Source organism: Trichosurus vulpecula, chromosome 7 (genome assembly GCF_011100635.1).
Source record: "Trichosurus vulpecula isolate mTriVul1 chromosome 7, mTriVul1.pri, whole genome shotgun sequence".
In the NCBI taxonomy this organism is placed as follows: Eukaryota; Metazoa; Chordata; class Mammalia; order Diprotodontia; family Phalangeridae; genus Trichosurus; species Trichosurus vulpecula.
In genome coordinates, this window is record NC_050579.1 from 46,219,460 (window position 1) to 46,234,667 (window position 15,208).

At 39.5% G+C, this 15,208-nt stretch overlaps 1 protein-coding gene across 1 annotated transcript in view; it reads right to left on the reverse strand.

Moving 5' to 3' along the window:
• Positions 1–14,493: 14,493 nt before the first annotated feature.
• Positions 14,494–15,208, reverse strand: part of VPS45 (vacuolar protein sorting 45 homolog) — a 66,877-nt gene continuing 66,162 nt past the window's right edge. The window contains exon 15 of the mRNA XM_036768881.1: positions 14,494–15,165. Coding sequence (XP_036624776.1) covers positions 15,078–15,165 — 88 coding nt within the window. The 3' untranslated portion in view covers positions 14,494–15,077. The remainder of the gene's footprint in view (positions 15,166–15,208) is intronic.

Here is a 15,208-nt window from a genome sequence, read left to right on the forward strand (position 1 = left end):
CCATTTATCCTCTGATTCTAGGCTCTCAGGATAGTAAGTCCTTGATAATTTCTTGAAATAGGATGTTTAGGCTGCTCGCAGGTTTCAGGTAGTCCGACAATTCTTAAATTATCTCCCTTTAATTCATTTTCCAGGTCAGTTGTTTTTCCGATGATATATTTCACATTTTCTTCTATTTTTTTCATACTTCTGACTTTGTTTTTATTGTTTCTTGATGTTTCATGGAGTCATTAGCTTCCATTTGCTCAATTCTAATTTTTAAGGAATTATTTTCTTCATGAGATTTTGTACCTGTTTTCCATTTAGCCTATTCTGCTATTTAAGGAGTTCTTTTCTTCAGTGAATTTTTGTGCCTCTTTTACCATTTGGCCAATTCTGTCTTTTAAGGTGTTATTTTCTTCAGTATTTTTTGTGCCTCTTTTACCAAGCTGTAAATTCTCTTTTCATATGGACTATTTGTGCCAGATGTGTGGTCAAGCCTTCTGAGCTCATATTGGTTTGATCAGCCACAGCTAGACACACTGTACTCTGACCTTGACATGGCAATGTCATTTTGGTCTTCTTCAAGCATGAAGGACAACAACCAGTTCTCTTGTCATAATTTTCTTGCATCACTCTCATTTCTTTTCCTAATTTTTCTCTACCACTCTTACTGTTTTCTTTAACTCTTCCAGGAATTCTTGTTGGGCTTGGGTCCAATGAGCATTTTTCTTTGAGGATTTGTTTATAGCTGTTTTCATATTATGGTCTCTTCTGAGTTCATGTCTTGGTCTTCCCTGCCACTGTTGTAGAATTTTATGGTCAAATTATTATTTTTTTTTGTTGTTTGCTCATCTTCCAGCCTATTTCTTGATTTTGAACTTTATGTTAAAGTTGGGCTCTGCTCACCCCAGGGTCGGAAGGCATTATCCCAAGCTTCAGGCTTCCTCATGGCTTTTTTCAGTGATAGTTCTGGGGGTTGCTGTAAGTTTTGGTGCTTCTAAGGTGGTGTGATCCTGGGAGAGGTATGGTCGTTGCCCTCCTGGTCTGTGCTCTAGCCTTTAACCAGGAAGGGTCACTGGTCCCTGGCAGCCACAAGTGCTAGTGCTCCTCTTGCCTTGGAACTGAGACCAGGGCCCCTGCTCCCTTGTGACTGACCACCAGCACTCCTCTATGCCCTGAAATTGTGATCTAGAACTGCATATGGGCAATAGAGTTGCCAAGTGGCAGCAGCTGTACCCAGTGCCTGAAATTTTTTTCACTAATTGAGGGGATGCCCATCAATTGGGGAATGGCTGAACAAGTTGCGATATATGAATGTAATGGAATTCTATTGTGCTATAAGAAATGATGAGCAGGCAGACTTCAGAAAAACCTGGAAAGACCTATATGAACTGATGCTGAGTGAGGGGAACAGAACCAGGAGAACATTGTACACAGCTGCAGCCACATTGTGTGATGACTAACTTTGACAGACTTGGTTCTTCTCAGCAATGAAAGGTTCTAAGACAACTTCAAAAGGCTCACGATGGAAAATGCTATCTACATCCAGAGAAAGAATTATGGAGTCTGAAAGCAGATCGAAGCATACTGTTTGCTCTCTCTTTTTTGTTTTGTTTTGTTTCTTCTTTCTTGTGGTTCATTCGTTATAATTCTCCTTTGCAACATGACTAACGTAAAAATATGTTTAATGTGAATGTATATGTAGAGTCTATATCAGATTGCATGCTGTCTTGGGGAGGGTGGAGGGAGGTAGGGAGAGAAAATTTGGAACTCAAAAGCTTGTGGAACTGAATGCTGTAAACTAAAAATAAATTAATTAATTAAAAAAAATTTTTTTTCACCAGCTGTCTGGCCTGAGAGCTCCCAAAGCTGCTGCTGCTGCACCCCTTGTTGCTGCCCTCTATGGGCCTCCACCCAGGTGTCAGAGGTGTCTCCCGCTGAACTCCTAAGTTTGCTAAGGCTGGTCAGATGTCTCACTCTGACCTTTTGTTGGCTCTGCCACACCAAAGTTTGATTTGAGGCATTATTTTAAAGCAGTTTGGAGCAGAAAGTTGAGAGAGCTCAGCCGAGTTCAGCTAATCCACCATTTTGGTTCTATCCCTCAACCTCATGATGCTATTTTAAAGATCAAATGAGATAATGTGTGGATATAAATCACTTTGTAAACCTGAAAGCATGACATACATGTGAGCAGTTAATATTAATCTCTTTAGAGCCTTGTAGAAGAAGAGGAGAAAAGGCAGGAGTGATTTTTTAAAAAGTCCCTTAAAAACTGTCCCCACCTTTTGTGTAGTTTGTAAAGGGTTCTGATACCCATCCCCCCAATCTGAATCTTGAGTCAAGATCAGAAGGAAACCAAAGGTACGTTGCCTCTTCATAGAGTGCATTCACTTGAAAAGATCTTGTATTAATTTCAAAAGTGTAGTTCAAATGACATACTCCCAGATATGAGATTCTCAAATGTTTGAATGGGTAAGGAAATTCAGAGTTTAGGTTCTAGTTGGATACATACTTAGATATATATGAGTATGGATTTTTGGGGATGGATGAGGTTACTTATCAGGGTGCCTAGCCTCTGTTTCACAAGGGGCCGATTTCTGGAGGTAGGTTAACATCATCTTGTGTTATGACTTTGCATTCCTAAATCTACTTAAGGGAAATTGAAAAAAAAGAGGTGAATATATTGGATTGTTTACCATCTCAGGGAGAAGGGTGAGGAGGGTGGGATAGAATTTGGAATTCAAAACTTAAAAAAAACTGAAATGTTAAAGAAAATTAACATTTAATTAGGGAAAATAAAATATTATTTAGAAAAAGAAAAAGGTGAAAAAGAGGTGAAAATTGTTTTCCCCTGGCCTCAAAGAGTCTGTGTGTGTGTGTGTGTGTGTGTGTGTGTGTGTGTGTGTGTGCCAACAATATGGGTGCATGACCTGAGATGGGGAAAAGATGAATGTAATTCGCTTACCCTGACTTTTTTAGTAGTGAGGACCAGGGAGAAAGAGAATATCACTTCAGGGACCTGGAGTCAGCACCAGAACATCAGTAGGGGAAAGGATATTGGTAAGAGAGTGATTGATATATTAGGAAACCCTGGACCTAAGGACCAGAAGAGCACAGAGTCACATTATAGAGAAGTAAACCTGGACCATGACCTTCACTGGTATTGCAAGTCATGTGGACTATGCATGACCAGAAGAGTACCTTTTAGTGACTCCAAGTTTTTACTCCCATTGGTGAGACTTCAACCCTAGAGTGGTATCACAAGTCTAGAGCAATTATGTAGGTCCTTTGGGGAAGATGAGGCTCACTGGGGGTTACTTGACTCCTCAGCAATCCCAGGGCTTTTTCTTCTATGGTGAAGGACTCATCCTCATTCATAGAGTGACTATATAGGTACCTGGGGAAGGTAGATTCCACTAAAGGAGAAAAGGTTTTTTTGACTATCTACAAGTCCTTCCTGTATTCTTTATATGCCTTATAATGAATGTTCTGTGTTCAACTCCTTATTGGGAGCTTGTTGCTAGTAGCAGAGTTGAAGCACACCTAGCTGGGACTAATAACAAGTATAATTCAGACTGAACCCTCAGTGGGGGCAATACAAGTTTGATAGATTTTTTTTGTTTTTTTTCCAGAGTAAGTCCCAAGGCTGAACTTGGTCTGTCTGCCAGAGAAAAAGGATCTAGGGGCTGATATGATACATGTGTTACATCTTAGGAACTCATCTGGGGCAATGGGGGCTTTTGGGGGTGAGGGAGAAGAGTCTTTTACAATAGTTGAGTGTCTGTACAAGCCATGCACTAATCAGTACAGACCCTGTAAACATCAAGACAATATACTTGGTATGGTTCAATTGTACACTGTACAATCATGAGTTCAGGGTTGAGTACCTAGGCACCATGGCTGCCTAGGTATTAAAGGGCTGGTGCATAACAATGAGTATAAATCCTTAAGGATTTATATGTTTATATTTGTATATATTATATTTTAAATAAACATATATAAATATATTTGATTTATAAATATATTTTATTATTATATATTTTTATATTATTTGTATATAATATATTTATATTTATATAAGTGACACCCCTTAACAACTGATGTTCAAAAGACTTTAAATACTCTTTGGGGGGATAAAAGGTATTGTTAAAAGTGTTTAGGAATAAACACAAAGCACTTGCAGCATTGTATGAACTGCTTGAAACTGTGCAGAAAGATATCTCTTAGAGGAAGTATTATGAGATTAATTAGGGCAAATAAATTATTAAACTCTGAACTTTTGGTCAGGATTTACTAAACAAGTTCAGGTCCCTCACAGATAAGGAAGGATAGGCAACAAAAGATGTTTGGGTGTTTCCAGGCAAGAAAGACAACCTATTCTTTTGCCAGTCAACACAGAGACAGTGACTTGGCCCATGGAATAGGCTGCCAGTCAATTAATATATGCAGAACGGACTCATTATGACAGTCAGGGTTATGTGTGAGATTTTTGGAGGGACCAAGTGTCTGTTTATCTGGAAAGAAGTCACTTGAGTCTTGGCTAGAGCCCACTAAAGATATGATACATAAGAAGGGGAAAATAGGCAATACAAGAAGGGAGGGGTTTTGCCTTTGACATTCAAAATATCTCTGTGACACAGGTAGGTGATGCTGCAGAAAGTATTTGATATTATCAACTTCCTCCTCCCTTCTTGAAGAAGAGAGAGTAGAATCTCATCAAGGCTTTGCCTGTCTCCATCCTGTTCCTCTTCCTTTTTCACAGCAGAAACTGGTGATTAAATTAACCATGTAATTACAATGGCTAACTCACTTCTAAGGGCAGATCTAGGTGGTCTCTTTCTCGGCTTATGTAATTTATACCATATAAAATTAATTTGTACAATCACAATAACTTAGAGCCCCCAGTTAGAAAAATTCCTAACAATCTGCCCTAATTTAAAATTTTTATGTCTTTTTAGCTGACTCTTGACCATTTTATATTCAAGGCGAAATCAGGATAAATGAAATATTTAGGTAAAAGAAGCAAGCAGACTACATTACAGTGTCTATTACTAGACAAGTATACGGAAGGGAAATTTGGAAAAGAGCAGATCATTAGAAAAACCTAACAATTTCTCTGTCTCCTTGAAGAGGTCTGCTTAGTCTGATTCTCTGTTCTGAGAAGCCTGCAAGGAGCCTAATGGCCTGCCTCAGTCTCTCTCTCTTCTCTGTTGTAGCTTAGTCACTCTTTCAGTTTCTTCCTTCACCTGTTGCCTCTGTGTTGCCTGATCTTTCTAGATCAGCAGAAAGTCCCCAGAAATGCCAGGAATACTGTGTCCCCACTCTTCCCTCTAGATGCACTCTCTTGAAGGCTGTGTGTGTCTCTCTCATTTGAATGTGAGCTCCTTGAATCCAGTTACTGTCTTACATTTCTGTTTGTATCCCCAGCACTTGGCATAGTGCTTTGTACTTATTAAATGCTTCCTTCCTTCCTTCCTTCCTACCTGGACTCATAGGACACTGTAAACAAAGACAATAAAAGGCATAACATCTCCAGTGAAACTCATGTGAGAATTACATTCCAGTCATTTTGTGAAGAATATGGGAAGACATTCCTCTGTTGACTATGTAGGGGTTGGGCTTCTGTGGATTGACTGAGAAGGACTATAATACTGAGACTAACAAAAAAGTCACTGCTGCAGTACATTCCATAATATCTAGACTATAGTTCTATATCTCTTTCTGTAATGTATATAAGGATATGTCCACTATTTAGTGCTTTTAAAACTACAAATGCTGTTCTGTTGAATGAATTAACATTGTCTATTAGAAATTTATCAAGGAAAAGCTGTAACTCTTTAAAACAAAACTTGTTGTCTTTTTCATGAAAAGAACACATCTCAAGGCTATTCTCTTCGGCAGTGGTCAAGTTAGTTAGAGATAAAATAACTCCTTAGTATACTTTGTTGTTTTTCTGCTTACCTATATAATTTATTGCCATTTCACTATTTCGCCTTATATCCCTAAATGCTGGGAAGATCTCTCTCTGTTTCAAAAATGATGATAATGCTTATCTTTTGTCCAAGTGAGGTAATTTCCTGCAGGACACTAGTTCCTAAATATAACAGTTTCTGCATCTGAAGGAGAGATAAGAAAGATGAACTTTCCTGAGGAATGCCATCAGCATTTTATTTAGCAAATCATTGCCCATGAATCCTTGGGAACTAGAGAGTTGAAACCTGCCTAATATGTATCAGAGATGAGACCTTTTTGCATATGTTGAGGAATCAATGAGGGCCCAATCCTTAAAGTATGTGCAATATTCTCTGCCAGCTGCCAATCCAACAGATGGAATTTTGGAGAGCCAGTTCTACTCCAAACATTTATTAAGCACTTACTATGTGCCAGATGCTGGAGATACAAAGACAAAAGTGCGGGAAGGGAATAAGCATTTATATAGTGTCTACTATTTGCCAGGCACTGTGCTTTTTACAAATAATTCATTTGATTCCCACAACAATCCTGTAAAGTAACTCTTCTTGTTAGAGGAGAAGCTGGAAAGACTAATGACTTGGTAGAGGCTGAGTCTAAACAGGGTGCATACAAAAATTTTAAGAGGATAATCTCTCACTCTCTTCCCTGGAGGCTTTAGAGTGAGAAGGAAGAAATGCTATGGGCCTCAGGGCTTGGTACAAGTTCACATCATCTCCCTGTGGCCACCATGTGGCCATGAATGCATGATATATTTCTTTTGTTTCTTCCATTTGTTTTTGCCTGATCGTAGGTTGCTGACTATTTCAAGGCATAATTGACCAAGTTAAGACCCTGTGAACTCCAAAAAGGGGGGAGAGCCATCAGAAGACTAGCAACTAGAGTTGGAAACAGTGTGCTGGTAGCTGTAACAGTTGATTGTGGTGAGGAGACTGTGCAGCAGTTGGGTGATCTGCTTGACCCATTACAGAAATAAGCCAGCCTGCTAATCAAGGGGGTATCCATTGGCAATGCTACACCCAGAAATGAACTTGATGTGGACTCTGGAAGGAAGAAGGGGACTCCCAGGTGGTATCTCTTGGACATACATGTTCCCTACATTCTGTACAGGTGTTTCAGTACCTTTGTGCTTCTAGTTTGAGCCCACTTTCCATGTATATGCTAGAAGGAGAGGGAACCCCTCTCCTTTGGGGCTGGGCAGTGTTGTGTATCCACCGCTTAAAGTTTAGAGCTCATTTTCTCCAGAGATTGAGTGGGTATGGGGTGAAAGGATGAGCCTTCCAGCTTGAGGAAATGCTTTCATACTTTATTTTTATTGTTGTTTGGTCATTTTTTAGTCATGTCTGGCTCTTTGTGACCCCATTTAGGGTTTTCTTAGCAGAGATACTGGAATGGTTTGCCATTTTTTTTCCAAGCTTGTTTTACAGATGAGGAAACTGAGGTAACAAGGATTGAGTGATTTGCCCAGAGTCACACAGCTAGTAAGTGTCTTAGGCCAGATTTGAACTCAGGAAGATGAGTCTTCCTTACTCCTAGCTTGGTGTTCTATCCACTATGGTGCCACCTAGCTGCCTCATATTCATATTCAAATCTTCATGACCCCATTTGTTTTCTTTTGTTGTTGGCAAAGATAGGGGAGTGGTATGCCATTTCCTTCTCCACCTCATTTTACAGATGAGAGACTGAGGCAAACAGCATTAAGAGACTTGCCTAGGGTCGCACAGCTAATAAGTGTCTGAGGCTGGATTTGAACCCAGGTCTTCATGACTCCAGGCCCAGCACTATTTACTGTGCCACCTAGCAGCCCATATATAACTTTGGTTATGCCTTCTCAGTAAATATCCCTTTGTAAAAGCTAATTGATATAAGTTATTTAGTTGATATTGGAGAGACATCAACTGGTTAACTGATAACTAGGGAGCATACCAGTTGGGAGCTCATGAATTACAGTTCTAGAAATCACCTTGAATCCCTCAGGGTTACTCCTGGAGCCCTTTGCGGGGGAAGCAGTGAGCTATACTCTGGGGATCTGACCTGAGAGTGTGGGTAACACTTGGGAGGTGGCCTGAGAGGTACTCACAGAAAAGGAGAAAGCTTGAGCAATGGGCTTGGGGGTGGGTGGTAGGGCAGTGTGAAGCCCTGGATTTAAGGCTAACTCCAGGTCTCTGTGCTGCTCAGTAACTGGTTGGTGCTGTACCCTTCCCAATATGTCTGGAAGGAGCCACCTTACCTCAACTGGTTAATCTGGGAATGTAGGTCTCTGTGCTGTGCAGATAGTGAGTAGAAAGTCACTCTTGGTGCTGCCACCCAATCAATGGTATTACTACTCCTACTAGCAGAGCTGCCACTTCCCCCCTTTCCCTGCTAGCTGACCTAAGACTGAAGGCCTCTTGTGCTGCTCACATGGCTGGTGGAGACCAGGCTGGAGACACAGTCCTGAGAAACTTTCCATATCACCTTCGGCTTTCCCAAGACCTCTGCAGGCTACAAAGCATATCCTACAACAAATCTCATTAAGACCAACTTCTCTGCAGATGGCCTGTTTTTTCTTTCTTGGGTGTGGTGGCTAACTTATCACAAAGTCATCCATGAGAAGGCAATTATTGCTAAAAATAGGAATATAAAGATGAGAATGTATTCAATTCTCATTTTCAATTATATTCTATAAATCCTCAAAGTCACCCTGACTCATCTGAAAAAAGGAGTAAGGCACTTAAATGACTACTCATATTTGGGTTATGTTACATTCTGTCATTAATTGCAAACGTTTATTAAGCACTTACTATGTGCCAGATGCTGGAGATACAAAGACAAAAGTGCGGGAAGGGAATAAGCATTTACATAGTGTCTATATTTGCCAGGCACTGTGCTTTTTATAAATAACTCATTTGATTCCCACAACAATCCTGTAAAGTAGGTGCTATTATTATCCCCTTTTACAGTTGGGAAACTGAGGCAAACAGAGGTTAAGTGACTTGCCCAGGGTCACACAGCTAGTGTCAGACTGGGTTTGAACTCAGGTCTTCCTGACTCCAGGGCAAGGAGCACTAGCAGGAGTGGAGACCCTGGTCACGGTTCCAGGGAGAAAAAGAGTACTTGTGGTCACTCACAGACCAGAGCACAGGCCAGGAGAACAGTGACCACACCTCTCCTTAGTCATACTACCTTGCAAGCACTGAAAAGTTATAGACGGCCCATCCCCATCCCAGGACTCGCTCTGAAAACAAGCAGCACAAAAACCTTGAAGCTTGGAACAGTACCCCTCCACCCTGGAGGTAGAGCCCAGCTTTAATATGAAGTTAAATATCAAGAAATAGGCTGGAAGAATGAGCAAACTACCTCCCTCCCCTGCCCCAATTCGACCCCTGCAAAATACCTGACCAGAGAAAAGTTACTATGGTAACAGGGAAGATCAAAATACAAACTCAGAAGACAGCAATTTCAAAACAGCTACATGCAAATTCTCAAAGGAAAATGTCTCAGGCCCAAAAAGAATTTCTGGAAGAGTTCAAAAAGGATTTTAAAAACCAAGTAAGAGAGGTCAAGAAAAAATTAGGAAAAGAAATGAGAGTGACAAGAAAATCATGAAAAAAGTCAACAGCTTGGTAAAGGAGGCACCAAAAAATGCTGAAGAAAATAACACCTCAAAAAACCAAAATAGGCCAAATGGTAAAAAGAGGCACAAAAATTCACTGGAGAGAACTCCTTAAAAAACAAGAATATCAGTCTTTCCCGAATTGATAGTCAAAGGATATGAACAGCCAGTTTTCCAATGAAGAAGTAAAAACAATTTATAGTCACACGAAAAATGCTCTAAATCATTATTGATTAGAGAAATGCAAATTAAAACAACCTTGAGATATCATTTTACAACTACCAGATTGGATAAAATGGCTGAAGGGGAAAGTGACAAATTTTGGAGGGGATGTGGAGAAATTGGGACACTAACTCATTGCTAATGTAATTGTGAACTCATCCAACCATTTTAGAGAGCAATCTGGAATTATGCCCAAGGAATTATTAAACTGCCTATCCCTTTTGATCCAGCAATACCCCTACTAGATCTATTTCCAAAGATGACTGGGGAAAAAAGAAAAGAACCTTTATGTTTTAAAATGTTTCTAGCAGCTCTCTTTGTGGTGGCAAAGAACTGGAAATTGCAGGGATGTCCATCAATTGGGGAATGGCTAAACAAGTTGTGGTATATGATTGTAATTACTGTGCTTTAAGAAATGATGAGCTCAATGATCTTAGAAAACCATTGAGAGACGCACAAAATAATGAGGAGTGAAATGAGAAAAACCAAGAGAACATTGTATGCAGTAACAGTAATATTGTTGTAAGAACGACTTTGAGCAAATAAGTCATTTTGACTATTATAAATACCCAAATTAATTATAAAGGCATATGAAGAAAGATGCTATTTGTGCCCAGGGAAGGAACTGATGAATATCAGCATACATAGAATAATTTTACATATATGTACCCACTTGTGTCTGATGGTAGCTATCTCTACGGTGGGGAAAAGGAGGGGAGAAAAAAAAAGAAATTTACATGATAACTTTATTGTATAGTTAAAAGGAATAGCAAGTTGTATGTAATAGATTTGCAGTTTCATGTACAATAATCTTTTTTTTATTATACTATGTTATGGAAGTGCTTGTTTTATTCCATAAATTAAAAATAAAATAAATTACAATTAAAAAAGCAAAATTGGCCAAATGCAAAAAGAGGTACAAAAACTCACTGAAGAAGAGAACTCATTAAAAAGTAGAATTGGGCAAATGCAAGCTAATAACTCCATGAGACATCAAGAAACAACAAAAGAAAATCAAAAGAATGAAAAAAATAGAAGAAAATGGGAAATATCTCATTGGATAAACAACTGACTTGGAAAATAGAACCACGAGAAATAATTTAAGAATTATTCAACTACCAAAAGGCCATGATTAAGGAAAGAGCCTAGACATCATATTTCAAGAAATTATCAAGGAGGATAAAATAGAAATTGCAAGAATCCATTGATCACCTCCTGAAAGAGGAGTCCCAGGAATCCCAGGAGTTCCAGTCCCAAAATGAAAAGTCCCAGGAATGTTATAGCCAAATTCCAGAGCTCCCAGGTCAAGTAGAATATATTTCAAGCAGCCCAGAAAGAAACAATTCAGATATGGTGGAGTCACAGTCAGGATCACACAAGATTTAGCAGCTTCTACTTTAAAGGATCAGAGATCTCAGAATATCATATTCCAAAGGTAAAGAAGCTAGGATTACAATCAAGCATCACCTGCCCAGCAAAAATGGAGTATAATCCTTCAGGGGGAAAATGAATATTCAATGAAATAGAGGACTTTCAAGCATTCCTGATGAAAAGATCAGAGCCAAACAGAAAATTTTACTTTCAAACACAAGACTCAAGAAACATAAAAAGGAAAATATGAAAGAGAAACCACAAGGTATTCAATAAGGTTAAAATGATTACATTCCTACATGGGAAGATGATATTTGTTACTCCTAAAAACCTTCTCATTATTAGGGCAGTTAGGAGTATACATAAATAGAGAGCATGGGTGTGAGTTGAATATGATGGGATGATTATCTTAAAAAATGAAATTAAGGGGTGAGAAAGAGGAAGGCACTGGGAGAAAGGGAAAGGGAGAGATAGAATGGGGTAAATTATCTGACGTAAAAGAGGCATTAAAAAGCTTTTATAGTGGATGGGAAGAGGTGGGAGATGGAGGGGAGTAGGTGAACCTTACTCTTATCGGAATTGGCTCAAAGAGGGAATAATATACACACTCAGTTGGGGTATAGAAATCTATCTTACCATACAGAAAAGTAGGAGGGGAAGGGGATAAAAGAAAGACAGGGTATGACAGAAAGGAGGGCAGATTGGGGGAGGTAAAAGTCAGAAGTAAAACACTTTTGAGAATGGACAAGGTGACAGGAGAGAGAGTAGGATAAACAGAAGGAAAATAGGATGGAGGGAAATACATAGTAATCATAACTGTAAAAAAAATTTTACAAGTCTCTTTGATAAAGACCTCATTTTTCAAATATATAAAGAGTCAAATTTGTAGAAACAAGAACAATTCCTCAATTGATATATGATCAAAGGATAGGAACAGGCAGTTTTCAGATGAAGTAATCAAAGCTATCCATAGTCACATAAAAAAATGCCCTAAATCATTACTGGAAAAAATGCAAATTAAAACCACTCTGAGTTACCATCCCACACGTATCAGATTGGCTAGTATGACAGAAAAAGAAAATGACAAATATTGGTAGGGATGTGGGAAAATTGAGATACTAATGCACTGTTAATGAAGTTGTATACTGATTCAACTATTCTGTAGAGCAGTGTGGAACTATTCCCAAAGGGCTATAAAACCATGCATACCCTTTGACTAAGCAATACCACTACTAGGTTTGCATCTCACAGAGATAAAAAACAAAAAGGAAAAAGACCTATGTGTGTAAACACATTTATCATGACTCTTTTAGTGGTAGCAAAGAATTGGAAATTGAGGGGATGTCCATCAGTTGGGGAATGGCTGAACAAGTTGCTGTATATGAATGTGATGAAATACTATTGTGCTATAAGAAATGACAAGGAGGATGCTCTCAGAAAAACTTGGAAAGACTTACATGGACAGATGCAAAGTGAAGTGAGCAGAACCAAGCGAACATAGTACATAGTAACAATATTATATGATGATCAACTGTGAATAAGTTAGCTATTCTCAACAATACAACAATCCAAGACATTTCTGAAGGACTCATGATGAAAAAATTCTATCAACATCCAAAGAAAGAATTGATAGTGTCTGAAAGCAGATCAAAGCATACTTTTTTAAACTTCATTTTTCTTGGGGTTTTTTTTTGGGGGGGGGGTCTTTTCTTTCACAACATGACTATCATGAAAATGTTTTCTATGACTGCATATGTATAACCAATATCAAATTGTTGCCTTCTCAATGTGGAGTAAGGAGGGAGAGGGAGAACTTGGAACTTAAAATTTTGAAAAAAGAATATAAAAACATTTTAAACATATAATTGGAAAAATGTTTTTTAAAAATGAAATGTTTTCAGTAAACGAAAGTCCAACTTTTTTCCTTTTTCCCTTCCTTCCTCCACCTTTTCGCCAAAGGAATGGGGAATGACTTCCCTATTTGAGAAAGCAAGAAAAACAAAATCTGTTACTAGTATGTATAACTGAGCAAAACGAGTTCCCACATTGGCCATGTCCAATGCAGGAGAGGTGAGGAATCAGGCCTCAAAGGCCCTTCTACTATGATATTTGGTAACTCATTTATGTAGGATTCAGGTCAAGACATATAGGAAGAGGAAGCTATGTGATGACATCCTCTTAGGGGCTGCGGAATCTACTAAAATGGCTATACCCTGAGAAGGACCTTTACCCAGCACTGAATCCATAAACTATCCCTTTTCTGCCCAATACTCCAGCTACGGAGGCTAGATAGCATCATTCAGCCTAGGTCCCTTCATGGACACAGAATTAGGGCTACAGGCCAAAGAGCCTGAGACTACTTACTTTGCCACAGTATCTGTGGGCTAACCTAGAAGTCTGGCCAGTGACTGAAATAAGATGCATGTATTGAGGATCATAGCTTAGGATATCTAGGAAGGAGACAGAAAAAAGGAGTATATGACAGAGAAAAAAATTTCTGCTTTATCCTCTTGGCCTGGGGTAAGAAGGTCTCATTAAGGATATCATGGGACCATAGAGCTGAAGGCACTGGTGGTGGCAGCAGCATGGATGGCAGACAGAGGTGTCAAACATCTGAGTGCCTGGTGGAAAGGATGTTGGACTTTTACCTCCCATGGGACTGGCAAGTGTGGTGTACCCAGGCTCCTTGACTTCCCTAAGATGGTCCCTTATTGGTGTTGTAAATCTTTCTGGAACTGAGAAGTTATTATGTAGGAAGGGGGAAGGGGAAAAAATGGCACTTGCCTGCAAGTGAGATAGATATTACGTGTTGTGTTCTTTGGCTAAGTGGCTGAAACACCAGTCCCTTCTCTGTTAATTACTGTCCTAAATAAATATCCTGTGTTTAAAGGCTGATTGGAAATCTTGGTTTGCTTGCAGGAGGGAAATTGAACTTAACCCAGGAAAAAACTAGACATGAGTCAGATTCTGATTTTCCCAGAGAGATTCTAGATAGGAGCACAGACAGACCAAGGATATCAATTGTTAAGAATTTCCAAGATCAAAACTGGGTCCTCATGTGCCCAGATGCTTTGGTAAGGGGAAGCAGGTGATGGGATAATAGTGTTTTTGCTGTTTGTGTTTGCTATTTGTCGAGTTGTGAGGTACCAGTTAAGACTACTGTCATTAATGACCCTTCATTTCCCACTGGTTTCCAATGGGAAGTAAAGATGACACTAGATTAGGCTCTGTTGTTTGTCTTGGCAGAGTTTAAGGCTACTGAAGGAAAGGACCTCATACATGTTCACTGGAAAGTCAAGTCCCCTTTGAATGTCCATGTACGTGAATTAAAACGGAGACAATAAAAACAAACCTTCCACAAAATTGACTTTATTTTATTCATACGTAGCTTTTCAGGGCCAAAAACAATCAAAACAAGGGGGTTGAACGTTATTAGATAGCTCTCTGAGGAAGTACTGCTTTGGAGTTTTCAGAAATTAGTTGTGCAGGAATGTAGTTAATGAAAAATGAGTGGGGAAGGTTAGGGAGGGAGTGGGAGAGAGGAACGAGGAAATGGAAAGTGAAGCATGTATAGCGAATGCTCATAATTTGCACTCCCTTCTGATCTACTATACTGGTATCCCTTCTTTCAAATTAGACAATCTCACCATTCCCCATTAGAAACTGAAGTGACTGCCATGTCAAACACATAAAGAACAACAGGTTTACTGGACCACGAAAAAAAGGATTGAGTGTGGACATAATTCACTCTTCACACATCTGTGACAGTCCTGGAGTGCCAGTGTCTTAGTGAGTGGTGACCGACTGAGAGTTCCTCTGGCCTGGACATGGTTACGCAGTGGCCAACTTGAAATCCCTAGTTCTGTGAAGTGCTGCTCACCACATGGGAAGTCTTGTAGTGTTGGTGAGCAGGGAAGCCACCTCCTTCTTGTCACTCTCATCGCCGGCTTGCCGGTCTCGATGTTACCTGAGTAGACTCTGTGCTTCGCTTGTGCAGCCCAGCCGCTGAAACCTCCTCTAGGAAACTGACAAACAGATGTGAGATTACTCAAAGAATAAAAGTAAGTC